This window comes from Chlamydotis macqueenii, chromosome 3, assembly GCF_036417535.1.
Source record: "Chlamydotis macqueenii isolate bChlMac1 chromosome 3, bChlMac1.mat, whole genome shotgun sequence".
NCBI lineage: Eukaryota > Metazoa > Chordata > Aves > Otidiformes > Otididae > Chlamydotis > Chlamydotis macqueenii.
In genome coordinates this window covers 27,067,462-27,086,099 of record NC_141558.1, presented here as the reverse complement: position 1 = coordinate 27,086,099, position 18,638 = coordinate 27,067,462, and the positions used below count along the sequence as shown (strand labels likewise).

General features: G+C 37.3%; 1 protein-coding gene across 4 annotated transcripts in view; it reads left to right on the top strand.

The window, feature by feature from the left end:
• DST (dystonin) overlaps positions 1–18,638 on the top strand; it is a 310,564-nt gene that overhangs the window by 284,500 nt on the left and 7,426 nt on the right. For 3 of the 4 annotated variants that reach the window (XM_086743267.1, XM_086743270.1, XM_086743268.1), the window contains 13 exons: positions 174–343; positions 692–851; positions 2,358–2,552; positions 3,778–3,906; positions 7,319–7,462; positions 8,253–8,441; positions 9,269–9,398; positions 10,186–10,349; positions 10,674–10,836; positions 12,351–12,505; positions 12,673–12,747; positions 13,622–13,639; positions 16,654–16,771. In XM_086743267.1, the coding sequence (XP_086599393.1) occupies positions 174–343; positions 692–851; positions 2,358–2,552; positions 3,778–3,906; positions 7,319–7,462; positions 8,253–8,441; positions 9,269–9,398; positions 10,186–10,349; positions 10,674–10,836; positions 12,351–12,505; positions 12,673–12,747; positions 13,622–13,639; positions 16,654–16,771 (1,810 nt within the window). The remainder of the gene's footprint in view (positions 1–173; positions 344–691; positions 852–2,357; positions 2,553–3,777; positions 3,907–7,318; positions 7,463–8,252; positions 8,442–9,268; positions 9,399–10,185; positions 10,350–10,673; positions 10,837–12,350; positions 12,506–12,672; positions 12,748–13,621; positions 13,640–16,653; positions 16,772–18,638) is intronic. The other variant, XM_086743269.1, reaches the window with a different exon arrangement.

Sequence of the window (18,638 nt, the reverse complement as noted above, 5' to 3'; positions counted from 1 at the left end):
CACATTCTTCTGACTGTCAGTCTATCAGACTAGAAATTCTGCAGGTCGTTTAAAATTTTCTTGCACCAACATTTACAATTTCCACTGCAAATAATATATCAAGGATTAATTAACTGTGGCCTATAAGCAGTTAATGCTGTATGGGTGTTTTTCTTTTTCTTCCATTTATATAGGAATTTCAGAAATCTCTTGGTGCCAAACATTCTGTGTATGATACCACAAATAGGACTGGACGCTCCTTGAAAGAGAAAACCACCTTGGCTGATGACAATTTGAAACTTGATGACATGCTGAGTGAACTAAGGGATAAGTGGGATACAATTTGTGGAAAATCAGTGGAAAGGTAAATGAAAACCAATCTAAGTACTCAGCAGATAAGAAAAAGGCTTAGGAGAATTCTTTTGGCTTGTGTTGTGTAAAAGTAAAACCAGAGTGGTCAGCTTGTTTGATAGGGTGCCAAAGCAGTAAAATACTAGAAATGCATATTTTCTTGATGGTATGGAAGAGGATGGAGACGGGGCGATGGTCCCACTATTTAAAAAGAGAAACACTGATTTAAAGCTCTTAGTTATCATTTTATACTGAAAATGTTTTCTTAAAGTGTATGAGTGATTATTTTGTGTGTGTGTATGTGTGTGTATGTGTGTTCATTTTTTTTATTTTTTTATTTTTTTAATTTTTTCCCCGTCAGACAAAATAAACTGGAGGAAGCCCTGTTATTTTCGGGACAATTTACTGATGCTCTGCAATCTCTCATTGACTGGTTGTACAAAATTGAACCTCAGCTAGCAGAAGATCAGCCTGTACATGGAGATGTTGATTTAGTGATGAACTTGATCGACAATCACAAGGTAATTCCAAAAATAATCTTTTTTAATTACTAGACTGCTCATAAGTGTAGTATTCTAATGCTAGCTTCATTTGACTATTCTGTAATTTTTAGAAACATGAATAGTTTTGTAACACAAACATGTCACCAACAAGGGAAAGTGGTTTAAAACATATGTGGGGAAAAAAAAACTGTTACTGACCCATTGACACCAGTTAGCACTGAGATACTCCGTTTAATGCTGCTATCCTGTGTATTTATGAATATCATCAAAAAAATCACAGGTGTGCATTTACGGATGTGTGTGTGGGGGTGAGAGGTGGCAGAAATTATTTTACTGGAAATCTTTGGGGGAGATAAGACTTTTTGCTTAGTACATCTGCTAACCAAATGTCCAGTGCACTCATCATGACTACAGCAGCCTTTCAAACCTGCAGGGCTGCTGTATATTCATGGAGAAAAGTAGTTGCAATGCTTAAGTTATGCATAGGGTTATACAACTAGGCTATGGCCCAGGAAGCCTACATTGGCAAGCTGCAGTATTTTGTTACTTAAGCATTTTTTGGAGATGGGAGCAAGTAGGAGATGTAGGACTGTGCCTCTGAATCCCAGTTTTGTAGTTCAGTATGTCAGAAGAAATGACTGTTGTAACTGGTATTGCAAAGGCTACACAGAGACAGAGCTCTGGAGCCTGGGAGGATTATAAGGTGAAGGTCCGTCTGTTAATCTGTCAGTGACTCCCAGTGTCCAAAAACTGTTCAGTGAGGAGATGTTTTTCCTCGTGAAAAAAAGTACTCAGAAATATGAGTTGTTTGTAAAAAATTAGCTTGAAATATGCTGGAATTGCTTCTGAAATCCCATTGTGTGTCACAAATAAGTCTTAGTCAGTGACATGGTAGACTGTAGTTGTCATATCTTCTTTTAAGAGCTTCCTTTATGTAACTGGAGCTTGTTCCATCTGCAAATGTGAACATACTCTCACATAAATATATGGGTATGTGGTGAGATCTACATTCTTAGAGTCAGACCCCCAGATGGGGTTTTAGTTCTCTTTTTATGATTTTAAAACTTCTCCTTGATTGTTAGCATTTTATCTTTCTTTTTTTTTTCTTGCTGTGGCAATCTTGCACATTAATCAGATCAATTGCTTTGATAAAGTGTATAAAGCCAGTGTGGTAAGGCTGCTGGATTTCCCATGCATTGCATCAGGATGGGTTCTCAGGATCTGCGAGATGTTTTCCTACCATATTCCAGTTTTATTAGTATAGGATAGAGTGTAAATATATTCATATGGAATCTAATGACTGCTCTAAAAACTTCTATGTTTTGAGTCACTTTGCTAGAGTTATTCTTGATTGAACTAAATCTATGTTTCGATTTCTTCTTATACTAAATCCGTATTTCGATTTCTTCTTATACTAAATCCATGTTTCGATTTCTTCTTATAACCGGTAGGTTTTTTTGTTTCTCTTTATGTAATTATGCCTTAATGAATTAAACATATCAAATGTATTTTGGTGGTGCTTAGGTTTTCCAGAAGGACCTGGGAAAAAGAACGAGCAGTGTCCAGGCTCTGAAGCGCTCTGCCAGAGAGCTGATAGAAGGCAGTCGTGATGACTCTTCCTGGGTCAAAGTCCAAATGCAGGAGCTAAGCACTCGCTGGGAGACAGTTTGTGCCCTGTCGGTATCCAAGCAAACACGATTGGAACAGGCTCTTCGGCAGGTAGAGGAGTACTAATGGTGCTACTTGTACATTATGAGAAGCAGAGAAAATACCTTAGTCTAATTGCCAAAAATTTAATTTCATTTTCGCTTCATGTCATTCAATTTAATTTCATTTGAAAATACTGATTTTCTTACTCATGCATTGCTTACCTTATCTCCATCCCTTTACCACAGCACATGAATAATGACTCCTAGCATTTATTATTTCTGTTATTGTTAGTGTATACCACAAATGCAAAGCAAATGTTTCAAAGACCTTACCATCTAAGGAAATCACTGAAGTTACAGTCAAGCGTGAAGGGTGATTAAGAACTATGCCCCCTTCACAGGAAGCTGGAGATTACAATCATATTTATGCCCTTTGTGCCTTATTGGAATGAAGTAAATTTGTATACTGAAAACTTGTTTACATTGGCACAATTACAGTGCATGGTGAAGTAAGTTGCAGAAAAAATGAGGTTGTGCTGAGTGTATTCAGGAGCTAGAGCAGTGTATGTGTGGCAGTATTGACTGGTACTGATCCCAAACAAACAGGTCCGTTGTTTCCATACCTGAGAATATGAATGTACAGCTCTGTGAAGATATACTAGCTTGAGCTGATGCTAGGATGGGGTGGTCCTGCAGTAGTGATGTATCCACTGTGTGCAAAATTTCTGCCCTGCTTTTCCCAGGGTACTGAATTTGTCCAGCTCTCCACTCTCTGAGCAGTAACAATCCTGAGCTACCTCAGACACTAATTGTGTCTGAATGTGGCCGTGCCTAAAGGTGGAACTTTCTTGTTTTCTCTAGACGTCAAAGAGTCAGTCACCAATGGGCTGTCAAATAATTTTGCTTAACTGGTGATTTAGACTATGCAAAAAATATAGTTCTCATCTCTCCAGCAGCTGGTCCATGAAAGCACCTCCCCTGTAATTTGTCAGTGTAAAGGCATGACATTCTCAACTGAGCTGCAAATACGCTATAAATCTGATGGCTAAAAGCATGAACAGGCTTTTAGGCTTCCTATAATTTTTTGGGAAGCATGAGATATTTTTACAGTTATGAAAATGTAGTACTGTATATCATTGACATGTTAATGGAAAGTTAATGTGCCAGTACGGCCGCGTGATTAATGATTCCAAATGTGGGCTCAGTCTCCTTGTGTAAGCTGCAGTGTGTCTGTCAGATCCCCACATGAGTGACCATATTGTCACTTGTGTATTTGTACGCTTGTATTTTAACAGGCGGAAGAATTCCACTCTGTTGTCCATGTCCTTTTGGAGTGGCTGGCAGAGGCGGAGCAGGCTCTTCGTTTCCACGGAGTCCTTCCAGATGATGAAGAGGCCTTGCGAACACTGATAGACCAGCACAGGGTAAGCAAGAAAATGAAGAGGGTCGTCTTCATTCTGATGGGTCTGTTAAAGGGTAGAATAAAGGAAAGGAGGCAAAGTCTATCCCATACAGTCATATATATCCAGCATCCAAGTGTTTGTTTTTGTACAGCTATTTCTGTAGAGAAGCTAGAAGTTTAATGGATTTGACAGTTTGGTGCTTGTACTGGTGTTGGGTTGTTGCTTGAGTCATTTTGGCTTACCGAGAAAATAATGGGCATTTCGAAAGTTGCTGTAAACATTTAGAGACAGATGCAAACTCCTCTATGGAATATATGCTGCCTGACAGTTATAACACAGGCTGCTACAGCAGCAGAAGTATATCTGTCTTAGCACCATTGAGCAACACCATATATACTTTTCTTTCAAGGTCGTTTGTAAATGTCAGCAAGAATGATGTTGTCATCCATTAACCTTCTGTCATGGTGAAACAGCAAGCAGTCATACTTCAGGTGCGTTAGGCACTGAAACATTGCGGTGCTGTCGGTACCACAGATACTAGATTATAGGCCATCGAACTAACTTTGCAGTTAGGAAATGGGAAAATGGCTAAGGAAGCAGTGTAGAGGTAATATTTTCACTCTCCATACAGGAGGCTACAAATGTGCACATTTAAGCCCATGCAAAACTCTTATTGTAAGTACAGTGGTAATAGGACCAAGAACATAGTGCCAACAATGTTATAGAACAAATTATAAGAGTAGTGGATTTATTCATCACTGCTCTGAAGAAAGGGATAACCAAACTTAAGAAATGAAGAGTGGAAAAGCATCCTGTTTACATTGAGTTTGGGAATATTGTTACACAGGAGTGTGTGCAGGGTACGACTCCAGTGGTTCTTAACTATGGAGTTTTCATGGTACTCAGACTGCAGTGTTTTGAAGGAGTTTTCTGATTTAATTTAGGGCCTTGGAAACTGGGTGCTATTCCTTAGCTGACAAATGTACATATGCATCACCGTATGCCTTTCCTCTCTACACGTGCTTCATCAGTTCCCTTTTATTTAATTTTTTAATCTTCTGAATACAGAGGAAGGAGCTGTCTGAATGAAATCTTACGTCCACTGAAATAATTAGAAAAAAAACTTAAATTTCTCCTTCTTCAATGTAGATTCTGTAACAAAGTGTTTCTGTACAAAAGCTTGAAATTGTGCTGTCAAAGCTGAAGCGTAACTTGGAACCTCAAACTAAAGCAACATTTGTCTCTAAGAAACTCTGTCCAGCTGGGGAGAATAATTACTAACACAACACAACCAGCTTCGGTGTTAGATGCGATCACAGCATACTTAAATTTTTTTAGTAGGCTTTAGAAGATTTTCTCCCAGCTACATTGTCTTCTTAAAGGTCAAATAATAGAAATACAGAAATTGTTAAGCTGAGAAAGATTGTGGCACTGTTGCTCTGCCACTCAATAAGCATGTACAGCAAAATCTTCCTTGAATGAGTGGTCTCTCCTCTTAAGTTTACAGCATTAGCTTTCAAGATTAAAAAAAAAGAAAATAAGGACAAGTGTGATATTAAACACAAGGACAATATGTGATATTAAACACCATATCTGTATTATAATGCTGTAATATTAATATAAAAATATGACTATGAAATTATTTACATAAATATGAAATGGATCTTCCTCTTATTGCTGTGATTCTTGTAAAATAGTTTTAATGCATCTATGTCCAGTTACATGTTGAAAGGTTTCTTCAGAACAGTATTTTATCCAAATGGTCCATCTTTATGCCCATTACTGATTTTCTTTTCTTCAATACTGAACGTGATTTAATGAGTTCTACTATCTCAGAGAGGTTCTGTCACTCGTCATCCTCTCGAGGGATTGAGAGGTGCAGGAGGTTAATGCACTGCAGTAGTTAATGGGAAACATCCCATCTCCTCTCTTGTAAGTGTGCCTGTATCACCGGACTGCCTCAGAGTTCAATATAATTAGTATCCTTTACTTGGGGAAAGCTTAGGACATTGTATGTAGTGTGTCATAGATTTAGATTTTGAGATATTCTAGTACCATTGTACAGGGAAAACAATTTGTGTTACCTGTTTTCCTCCGGCCTATTTTGGTAATATGTCACTACAACCCATGTTGCTTTTTCCAAAATGATTCTGAACTGATAAGAACTCGTGTCTTTATGAGAGAAGGTTTGCTATTGTGATTGAGTCTTAAACTCTGACATTAATTTAAGCTTAAGTCAAAATCAGTTATTAATGAATCTCTTCAAATATACAGCCTGTCTTTTCTAGAAGGTAGAAGAGATTATTTATTTTTCACTTTTATTTCATAATAGCTTTGTAATACTTTGTAGGATAATATCTTTATGTGTTCTTGTAGAATCTGGGGGTTTTTTTTAGGATCTGAGTTTGCTGATCTTTCATTTCTGGAATCCAGAATAGCCCTTCATGGATGGAGAGAGGAAGAGTTACAATTTCAGAGACATGATGCCATTTTGTAGCCCAATCAAATATGTTGAAATACAACAAAAAATTCCACTAGGCGCTGAGAGATGCTGGCAGTTCCAGTTAAGGGTACTCACAAAGACACACAGACTCACACAACATTTAGACTAACAAAATAGGCAGAACAGTAAAAACACTGTAGTAAAAAAAATTTTTAAAAAAGAAAAGCAAACTATAGAAAGGATGGGAAAAGTCCTTCAGTTTTTTTTTTGGTTGCTTCCCTCCTGCACCCAATTCTGGTCCTGCCACCCTTTGCTCTGCTGGACTCCCTAGGAACATCAGTGGCTATGAGCTTGGATGTCTGAAGCTGTAAACATCCTTCTGCTTTTACAAGAATTTTCCCACATGGCAGCGCCTCTGAAAACAGCTGGTTAATTAGCAGTCTCTATCCCTGTTCTTGCTGTGTCTTTCTCCCTCAGCTGCTGAGTTTTCACATTTGTGTTAGTTTAGTGTAGCTGCTCCTGAAGTCCTCTATCATCTTGTCTGAGTATGTAATTATAGTTGGACATTTCCAGCCTCTGCTAGGAGCTTGATAGTTTATTATGAAGAATTACTATAACTGTCAGACAAACTAAGTCATCTGCAGTGCTGCCAGTAATGATTCTAACCATCATATAGTTGATTTACAGCACTTCTAAAATGCTGTAATTTTCTTTCTTTTTTTAATAAGAGCGTGTGTCTTTCAAGTATTTACAGTATGGTGGGCTTTTAAGGAGTGGCAAGCTAGGGTAGAGATTTTAGACCTTCGTTTAGTACTTTATATAGAATAGGCTTTTAAAACATTTTTAACTTTTCTCAGACAAATTAAACTTGCCTCTTGCAAGTTGAATCTGTTTGAGTGATTGAGAGGCTCGTGACCTTCCAGACTGTGCACCCAGATTTCTCTTGTGAATTTTGTCAACATCTGATTGAAATTGTTACCTCTGATTTAGGAATTTATGAAAAAACTGGAAGAGAAAAAGGCAGAACTGAACAAAGCAACAGGTATGGGAGAAGCTATCCTAGCTATCTGCCACCCAGACTCCATCACCACCATTAAGCACTGGATAACAATCATCAGAGCCAGGTTTGAAGAGGTCAGTATATGTCAAGCCATCTTCATTGCAGCAGTCCATCTTGGATTGGAATGTAGCTGACAACCAGCATGGTAGTTACACTAGGAGGAAATGCTCCAGCTGTTGAGAACTAAACATTTAAAATATCCGCAGTGATGAATGTGAATACCATGCTTCCTTAGGTTTTATTTTAAAACTTACAGGGCTTTAAGAACTAAAGCAGATGTTCAGGCTTCTTTGTTTGTACATATTAAAGGAAATACTGCCTGACACTTCCAATGTGAAGAAAGCCAGTAGTTTCTAGGGAGAAACTTAAAAAATACAGGAAAGAAAATAAAGGGGAAACTTGAAGCATTTTCGAATTGTATTAGGGAGGATTTCAGTCCAACATATTCCTCATCTAGAAGATTTCCACATTATTTAAGTGGCTACAAGTAGATCTCAGAGGGTATACCACACTCTCAGCTGCTAAAAACAAAATACTGGTGTTAGCGAAGTATGACTTCAGGCGTGTCCAGGAGGGAGGTGGACACTAAATCCTGCATGATTCACTAACTTATCCATATTGTTTGGTAAAGTTCTTAATACGTTGCTTGAATATGCTATTCACTGCAATTAACAGCACCTAATCCTGAATAGCTGTGGAAAAATAATGTGCTGAACTGGGAATTCTAGTTACCTAGCACCTTTGATAATCAAACATCAATAGGCTTGGGAGGACGCTCTGGATTTACAGTTAGCAGAGCAATTTTAAGTACATTTTAAATGATTTCAGATGTGCACATACTCATGCATTGGTTCTTTTATCAAGGTCTTAGCATGGGCTAAACAACATCAACAGAGACTGGCAGGAGCTCTGGCTGGACTTATTGCTAACCAGGAATTGCTGGAAGCCTTGCTGTCCTGGTTGCAGTGGGCAGAGACTACACTTACTGAAAAAGATAAAGAGGTTATCCCCCAGGAGACTGAGGAGGTTAAAGCACTTATAGCCGAACATCAGGTAAGGCATGTTGTTAAGTGATACACGTCCTACACATTCCACAAACGGTGCTTGCGTCTCAACTAGGCTTCGTAATCAAGTGTGAATCTCTTTAGATACTGAATTCCCTTTCAGATACTCAGCGGTGTGCTTTGGATGTGTACGATACGCTTGTAGATTATTCAACGCACCAGTTAAACCCCCCCCCCCAAAAAAAAACAAAACAAAACAAAAACAAAAAAAAAAAAACCAACAAAAATTTAGTGCCACATTGTTCTAGAAGCAAACCTACAACTCCCTATAGGAACAAGGATGATAATAATAATAATAGTAATAATAATAAAACCCCACATGAGATATATGACAGTGCTGCTGCCTTAGAACTAGTGTTGCAGTGTGACTTCACTGATTTGATTTCAGAAATATGTTTATGAAGTGCCAGAGGGAGCTGCTTGTGCAGTGAATGCTCATAGGCTTGCCCCAGCTTACACACTAGAGCTGTCTCACTTCTATAAACCTTGCAGTCTGGACAGCAAGGAACACCTGAATACTCAGAGTCAAAGTTTTGTTGTACATCAGCTCACCATACGCAGTTAATAAAGGACTTTGACAGACTTTTTTAGTTTTAGTCTTCCTTTAACAGCCAGGCCGTAGTGGTTTTAAAAGCCTATAATGCCAATTTTTCTTACCTACAAAACCTTTATCTGTGTCTTTTTTTGTGAGGCTGGCATTATAAGAGCGTTTCTGTGCCATTCTTGTAACTTTGATGTTTTGCTATTGTATGTGTTTTTCATTCCTGTGGTCACTTTTGTGTATTGCTAATTAAAACCACCACTATCTGATTGCAGACATTCATGGAGGAAATGACCAGAAAACAACCTGATGTGGATAAAGTTACAAAGACCTATAAAAGAAAGGCACTTGAACCCACTCCAGTACAGTCTCATATTCCTGTCCTTGATAAGGGGAGAGCAGGAAGTAAGTAATGAAGTATTTTGGGGCAGGTCACACACACACCATTGCTCTGTCTATAAAGATAACAGTTTACTAATAATCTAATAAGTTTGATTAACTTCTAGTGAAACAGGGTGAAATTCTCTTGACTGATTTTTCTAATTATCTCTCATTTTCCATTGTGAGGAAATTTCTTGTAGTGGACTTGTATTTTGGAATTGTCCTTTACTTCTTGAATACCTAATTTTAAAGCGTGCAGCCTTTCATGTGCTATTAAACTTTCAAGAGTGTGCACGTGCTGAGTCTTTGCAAATCTAACATTACCTGAAAGTGCAAACAGCTTCTTTTACACAAACATGTAGAAACAAAATTTTACTGTCTATGGAATTATATGGATCCAATTAGGAAGTGTTTTCAGTGAAGTTGAATGGAAAGTGAATCATCAAATGAGTAATTGCTTTTTTTATTTTTAGATGTACTTACCAATTGTATTTTATACTTACCCATACATGAAACCTGTTTCTAAAGTCATTTACTTTGCAGCTCTGGAAGATTTGCAAAGATTTTCTTTAACCTGTGCAACTTCACTTCTAGCTGCTTCTGGCTAGACAAAAAATACTTCAACCACCATGTGGCCCTTCCCCAGCAATGGAAAAAAAATTAAAAATCACATTGGGTGGAATCATATCAGGATATGGGCTCATTATTTGGGACAGGAAGGAGTAGTTTTAGGAAGGTCAAGTACCCTTCATGTGGATGTTTGTTTTGTTTGAACTGAGCGAGACTTACACATTTAATCACGTTTTAACAGGAAAGCGTTCCCCGACACCAGGCATATATCCGTCAGCAGCCCAGGCACAAATTGAAACCAAGAATCCGCGGGTAAACCTTTTAGTCAGCAAATGGCAGCAAGTCTGGCTTCTGGCCTTGGAAAGAAGGAGGAAACTTAATGATGCTTTGGACAGACTTGAAGAGGTCAGAAAAGGACTGTACAGAATATACATAATTTTTGCCTAATTTTATTACCCTAGATTAAATTGTCAATACTGCAAGTACTGTAAACAACTTCCATATTTGTTGTATTATATTGTATGATACAGCTAACTGAAAACACTGTGGTACATGTGCTTTAACATGCTTGAAAGCTGTCATTCTCATTTTAAATCTGAAGAGAGTTAAGATGTTTAAAATGTTTATGTAAGTCCTCAAAGAACCAATTATTTAAAAGATAGTGTATCTCATTGATTTTCTAGGCTGATTGATTTAAACTGAAAAAAGTCCTGTCTCTCTTTTATTTAGCTGAGAGAATTTGCCAACTTTGATTTTGATATTTGGAGGAAAAAATACATGCGATGGATGAACCATAAGAAGTCTCGTGTGATGGACTTCTTTAGGAGGATTGATAAAGATCAGGATGGAAAGATAACGAGACAGGAATTTATCGATGGAATTCTTTCTTCAAGTAAGTTTTTAAATTACCTTAATGTTTAATTTGGAACAAACATCTCATTAAATCTTAATATCTGTATAGTGTACCCTATGCAGCTTATTGTGTAAGAAGGTCACAGATTTCCCTTTTGAAGTAATTAATTGTGATTAATTTAAACGATAATTATTTTACTTGGAAATATTTCTAGATTCTAGAAACTCTTTCTAGTTCTTTTACATTATGAATCAGATTACAAATGTCACATTTATATTATTGGCTAATTAATAGCTTACTGATTTACTGGACTTGGATTGTCATTCCTACAGTACACTAGCACTTCAACAATTGCTTTTCATTGATTGATCAGAATAGTAAACACACCTTATAAAACCTACAGATAGTTTTCAAAATCCGTTTATATGATCACATGATTTTTATTAAAGAACTTCATGGAATAGTTTCAATTACAGAAGGATACCATGTAATTTCTGAAACCAGTGTTTCCATGAACCATGACCGTGTTCATATACCTGTATAATGAGGATCAAAATGTCAAGCAGTCAGACTAGGAAGGGACTTTTCCTAGCTTTCCTGATGGATTGGTATTCCTTAGGTATGCATAGTTGGTGGTAACATAAGCCTTCCACATCAGGTCTCTGTGTGATCACGTTTCCCTTTAGCAACTGACTCATAACAGATAAGAGCCTACCACTTAAAATAATCCTTTATCTTCAGATCATAGAAACTTTTTCTTTGAGCAGCAGAGATTCAGAATTGGGCTGCTTTTAGCATCTCACTTTAAAGTTATTCAGTAGGAGAACACTGTAGTGTATATATTTTCCTCCTGCCTTAGGAAATGCAGTAATATAGTCGCTATGTGTGCACAATGCTATTTTGCATGAATTGACAGAAGTTGATGAAAAAACCCTGATGCCACCAAGAGGTTCAGAAGCTTACTCATTTAACTCAATTGGTATCAACTGGTTATAACTGCTAAATACTCATGATTTAATCCCTGTTCGCCATCTTGAAGTTTTCTTTGTCTTTTCCATAGAGAATATCTGTGTGGGTTAATATTCTGCTGCTGTGAACTTGATCTAAAGAAGGATTTAGCTAAACATTGTGCATATTTCTGCAGTGGGAAGGCCTTGCATTCCACATTTAATTAGTAGTGAAGTTCTCGCTTGACCTTGCCCCACTAATAATTCATCTTGTTAATCTGTGGTATTTTATGCACTTTGAAGGTCAAAATGTTAAAAAGACCCCACTTATAACTTACAGTTTAATCTGTGCCCTCTCTTCTATGTCTCTCTTCAAGCCACACTGTGATATTCATTTTAATCCAGTATCTAGGTAACATTGGAGATCCAGATTGTTCAGAAAGATTCTTCACTCTTTTGAATGTCATTGTTTTTTTTTTTTTTTATAAGCATTATCTGTCACCTAGTGCCTAAAAGCCTTTTAATATTTCGGATAAAGCCTTTCATTGTAATGAGATTGAAAAGCCAAAAAACTTAGCTTTTGTTGTCTTTGTCTTTGTCTTACAGAATTCCCAACAAGTCGACTTGAAATGAGTGCTGTTGCAGACATTTTTGATAGAGATGGTGATGGATATATTGACTATTATGAATTTGTAGCAGCTCTTCATCCAAACAAGGATGCATACAAGCCTCTCACAGATGCTGACAAAATTGAAGATGAGGTATATTCTCTGCTTTCTTAGATTGTACTCTATTCTACTGGGGTCAAAGTCTGTAATAATTAATTTGATGTTCACTCCTATATAATTTGAAGTTTTACCAGTTACACAAATCTTTAGAAATGTGGTATTAGGAGTAAAGTAATTATCCAGTTGTGGTTTTTTTTCAGGTTACAAGGCAGGTAGCTAAATGTAAATGTGCAAAACGGTTTCAAGTGGAACAGATTGGGGATAACAAGTACAGGGTAAGTCTTCTAAGGACCTTCTTAGTTCTTTCAGCTTAAAGATTCTTCATGTGACATGGTTTATGCAAGGAATTAGGCTACATTAATTTACAGAAATTTTGTATGACGGTTTTATGTTTTCTTACTTTAAGCTTGTCTAAATTTTGTGGTTTTTTATTGTTAGAACATATAGGCTAAAAATATGGGAAAATCCTACTGCTTGTATTTATTTTAGCTGAAACTGTTTTCTATGTATGGGAATTTTTTAAAGCTAGCTGCTTGCATACATACATACACATATGCATACATACATACAACAGCTCCTGAAAAGCCAATATTTTTGCCTGGATACTGAAAGTGTCTAAACTGTAGCTGATCTTCTGTTAGTTTCATAAAAACAGTGACTGATATTTTCCTCTGGTACTGTGTTGTACTTCAAAAATCTTTCACCAAAGTGTATTCAATCACTTTTATCCTCCCTTCTCATTTTATTGGAGCACACTGTTCCTTTTGAAGAAGCGTAAGAAATGTGTTAGGTATTTGCAGAATTATTTTAGATCACAAAAGAATAAATACCACATTGTAGATAAAGATCATCTACCCCTAAATTCAATAACCAGAACAATTTCAGATTAAAAATGCAATATTTGGCTAAGAGAGATTACTAAATACTTGTAGATTATTTTAAAAGACCACAAAAACAGCAATGGGAAGGAAACAAAGGCCTTGAATATTTTCCAATATTCAGTCTCTGGATGGCTAGCTACCTGCTCATCTCTGAAGTAGATACTTTATTTAGAATGTCTAATGTATTAGTTTGCATGTGTTCTAGAGTCATATAGAGAATTTCCTGTAAACTAATCGTGTCTTTCTTCCATTTTTCATTTCTTATCAGTTCTTCCTGGGAAATCAGGTATAAAACAGTGGAATGTGTTATGAAGTTTCTTTTTTTTCTTTTTTCCTTTTTTTCTAACGCATAGTGACTTAAGCTTGCATTGGTCAGTCTTCTTGCCATCCTTTCATCTTCAGCTAATTCATTGCTGATCAGCTGTGGTATTTATTTAAATGCTATGGAGCTATTCCATGTCTCAGGATCCTTCCTCTTAGTCCTTCACCTGCTTTCTTTGGCCATTTTCCTCATTAAGGAGATTACTTTTAAAGGAACCAGATAATGGTCAGCAGCAATTTTCATAGTAAAAAATCTTGAGCATTTAAACAGCAATTTTAGAATTATTTTATCAGTTTTATAGCAGAATGCTTCAAAATTGTGTTGTATTTTTTAGGCTATCAGATTAAAGGTTATTCACAGTAAACAGATTCCAGTGTCATATCACATTTATTGCAAATTAGGTGAAAAATACTTCAATTTTCAGGGAAAAAAACCTCATAATCCCTATGCAATCAAGCAGACTGATTAAGAACCTAACTGATTGTTGGTATATTATGTACTAACACAGTGAATCATTAAATACATATTTTGGAAATAGGCAAAATAAACTTGTTGTTCCAGTTTAGACTATTCCCTGTCCCAAGGTGTTTTCAAAGAGCCATGGCAAGGCTATAATGTGTTTGAGCTGTGTTTAAGAATACTTTGTGTCAGTTGGGTCATCAGTGAGTGACACTGTTCAGTGGTACGGGGAGGAAACGCTAGCCAGTGCTTGCTTACTCCTGTGGTACATAATGATATACAGCTTCCTAAAGTGTTAAATCATGCTTGCCTGGTAAGAATGGAAATGCCTTACACAAACCAGATACCATTAGTATCTTATTCATGGTCTTATAAAGGCAATAATATGTAGAATCCATCCTGGGCACGCTAGTGTTAACAGCATTAGCTGTTTTAAAGCTAGAGATGTTGAAAATGTAGTTGCATTCTTATTAACTAGCAAAGTCTGCTGAAGTATGGAAGAAAGCACAAAGAACAGTGCATAATCTTACTACGTGCCTCAAGCAATATATCTAAGTAATAATTTAAAATCTTTTCCACATATAGAACAAGCCTCTATTTGAAAAGACTATTTGAAATTATGTTAATACTCTTATCTGCCATCTATACTCTCAGATCTGGGAAAAATACGGTATTTTTTTAAAGCATCTAACTTTTACTGGTGCAGAACAGCATTATAGTAAAAAGCACCTACAGCAAGTTGGCTGAGGCTTCTCTAGTGACAGTGATGTTGTATGGCTGTTGTCAAGAACAGGCCTTTTTGTAGCTTAAACTAGACTTCCTCTGTGTTTTTATCCCAGTGTATTTACCTCTGATTAAGTGAATCAATGGTAAATATTGTTCAAGGAAATGGCCTGAGTACCATTAGGAAAAAAGCCTTGATAGATACCTGCTTTATTTTCCAGGAACCCCACTGTCTGAATTAATCACAGCCCAGGTAGGCAGTTTCCAAAGGATACTGTATCTGACCCTTGGTATAGCTGCCTGCTGGGATCTAACAGAATAATTAAGCTGGGATGGGGAAAAAATAAATCAAAGAAAAAAGACAGTGTCTTTAGAACCTCTAGAAAAAAGTTCTTTGTAGAAACAAGCCAATGAAAATAAACGGCATCAATTTGGATGCCACTTCTTTTTTTAAACTTTGATCTACGTCTGTAAAATGGTTCTTTGTTCGGCACATATTGAATGCATTATTAAAAAGCCCTTTCAAATAATGCTTATGTGAATGTTCTTATTTATAACAAAAAAAATATTATTAAATTAAGGGGCAAGCTTTGCTTTTGTTTGGTTCCTAAAAGTAATATTCCTTTAAACTTACTCTCTCTTCTTGACTTAAGTAGTACCAAACAACTGAAGTCATTTAACAAGTAGGGAGCACGTTTGTGTGGTTTGCATTTAAAGCATTTCAGTCCCTTCACTGGAGCAAGTAGGTACAGTTGAACTATGGCCAGCCTCCTCCAAGAGTCAAAGATTGTCCTAAAGAGGTATATTGGACTCCCGTTGGTTTCAGTGAGTGCTCTGCGTGTTTGTGTGTGAGAGCACTACACTTGGCCTGATGATCTAATATTAAAATAAATATTTTAGTGACATTGGCTAAGAAGTCCTGAATTCTTCTGGTTAGTTTTCATGAGATTGTGGGGTCAACATTTTGATCGTGTTTTCTTTGACCCAGATTTGAGCAGAGAAACCGCATACAGATTTTGTTATACGGGTTTCAAGAGCAAAACTTACATTAGGCCTGGCCACCAGCCCAAAGGAAGGATGGGCTAGTACCACAGTTAGTGTGAAACCAATTTTTGTGCATCTCTGAATTGTGAAGAACCTCAATGTGTAGACAGCGGAGTGGCAAACAGTTTATAATAAGGGACACTAATGATAGCTGTCAGTCATTCTTTGCTGCTTTAATATTCCCTTCCCCACATGCACCTCACTGTAAGGCAGCAGTGTCAACGCTATACCTGAAGATATCCCTGTAAATGAATCAATTGATAGAACTGTGCAACACTCGTGATGCATTGAATTTCCAGCCCACATACTGATTATTTAGAGTGATGCTGCCTTCCTTTCAGCTGACATCATTAAAATCCAGACTGTTGCAGAAGAGACTTTGCTTAAGATTTTAACAGTGAAATAATGCAAATAGGTCTTCATTAATTTGCACAAACACAGATCGTAAACAATTAAATAATATGGTACTAATTTTGCTTCCTTTATGAGCTCAGACACCTGAGAATCAAGCATAAAATTAAACCTGAGATTCTTTCTTACCGTCCTACCATCTCCTTTGGATTAATGCAGCGGCATCTGATTTGAAATCTTAACGGCTTTAATAATCTGCATAAATAAATCTGATTTTTTAGCATTTACTAATAATTAAATATTAAGATAAACTTTTTAAAGTGTCTGATTTTTAACCTAACAGCGCTGAATTGCATCTGAATGATTGGGAGCTTGACACTGTTGTTTGATTTTTACTGCAGTTTGGTGACTCTCAACAACTACGCCTTGTTCGTATCCTAAGAAGTACAGTGATGGTTCGTGTTGGAGGTGGCTGGATGGCACTTGATGAGTTCTTAGTGAAAAATGATCCTTGCAGGGGTATGTAACACCCGTGTTAAAATGGACATGCAGATAATTATTTACATACAGTCACCATTCATTGTCTCAAGATGGAGATTGAGTTGTATAAAATGCCAGTTCTGTAAACATCATCTCACTAAATGTCACGTAATGATCTGTTTTTGTAAACTTTGAATCCCATGGTTAAGTTCCTCTGCACTGATGTATGTCTAGAGTAATTGTGGTGTCTTCTGCGCAGTTCCTCCAGCATTAGAGTGGTGTAATTAAGAATTGAACTTAGCCCAAACAGAGTTTACGGCATGTAAGCTGCTTGTATGACTTGGCAGAAATAGCACACAGAAATGTCCAATAAAACCTTCTCAGCAAGAGAGAAGTTTTAAGGCAGTAAATCAAAATAAGACAATTGAATTGAAGAGTAACACCACTGCCACAAAAAATATTCTCTGACCAGTGGCTGCGTCCAGGCTTGCAGGCTCTGCCTTTGTAGCCCTGTCTTTTCATTGGCATCCTCCACAGAACCGTAAGCCTTGTACAAAGCGAGCGGAACATGCTCTGATCAGGAGGACCTTGTGCTCTGGGGAAGCAGGGAGCACTCTGTCACCGTGCCCTCCGGGTCATTGTGTCAAATGCATTGTTTTATCAGTACACAGGGACATTAGTTTGTTGGAAGGACTACTTCTGTAGTGGTGAAGTAGGCACTGTCTGGCACTGTTCTTGGAGGAACAATTGGAGATAGTAAAGATGCCATTTGTCAAGGAGATGGGAGACATGCAAGTTAAATAATAGCTGGAGTAGTAAAACTGCAGAAAGTATAATAATGACTGTGTTCAGAATGAGCTGACATTCTGTAACTGGGTAATTTTGTCTAGTTATCTAGCAGCGATAAGTTTACTGGATTTTTAACTCTCAGGAGTTCCATAGAATCATAGTCAATATTGTAAACAGTGTGAGAACAGCACGGAGGAGTTCAGGAGAGGCAAGTGAGCTAGTGAAGACAGAGACATCAGCTGTCTTCTAGACCTTACTGCAGTGTCAGCTGTCTCACACAGCTTCTACTTTGGGACCTCAGGAGGATGGAGAGCTTGTATTCGTAGCAATTGTCATGTTAATTAAAGGAAGTTAAATCCAAAAATAAGCGAATGCAAAATTGCGTAAGTGCTGACAGTATGCCACTAAGGGCTTAGAAACCTTTGTGTGCAGGCTTAAAAGGTGCCTATAAAACTTCTGTCATAGTATCATAAAAGAGCTGTCATAACCTTGTGATGACATCTGTGAGTTTTTCAGCAGTATTAATAACAGTCCTTTTGCTTACCAACATACTGCATATGTTATTTGCTAAAGAAATGTAACAGTAAGGTCACATTTTGAGGGGGGTTAGACTACAGGTCTAACTGCAATTTAGCACCTGATTCTGCACCTGCTACTGTGGGAAAGTAATTTATGCCTGCAGAGCCATCTGTTGCAGCTTTCTACTCCTGTTCCTCAAAGTGCGCAGTAGTGGAAAATGAAACGTGCCTCAAAATATCTGACTTCACTGAAGGGTTAACTTGGTTAGTTTTGATGCATACCAAACATTTTTCTCAGGCCTATTGACAGGTAGACTGTTGCAATTCCTACTTGGGTTTCCACTGAGAGAGACAATACTTAACGATCTAATTAATTTATTGGAATTCCTTATTACTGTCCTCAGATTGAGAGTCCTTTGGAACTTTATGCCCGCTTCTTTAAATGAACTTTGTGTCCTGTGTACCTCTATAGTATTTTCTGTAGTACTTCAGCCCTATTTCACGGAAAATACACAAGCAGATGAGTCAACACGGTGGGTCTAAAGGAATACTGATCTCTATACAATCATCCAGACGCTGGACTTTGTGCATTGGTGCCT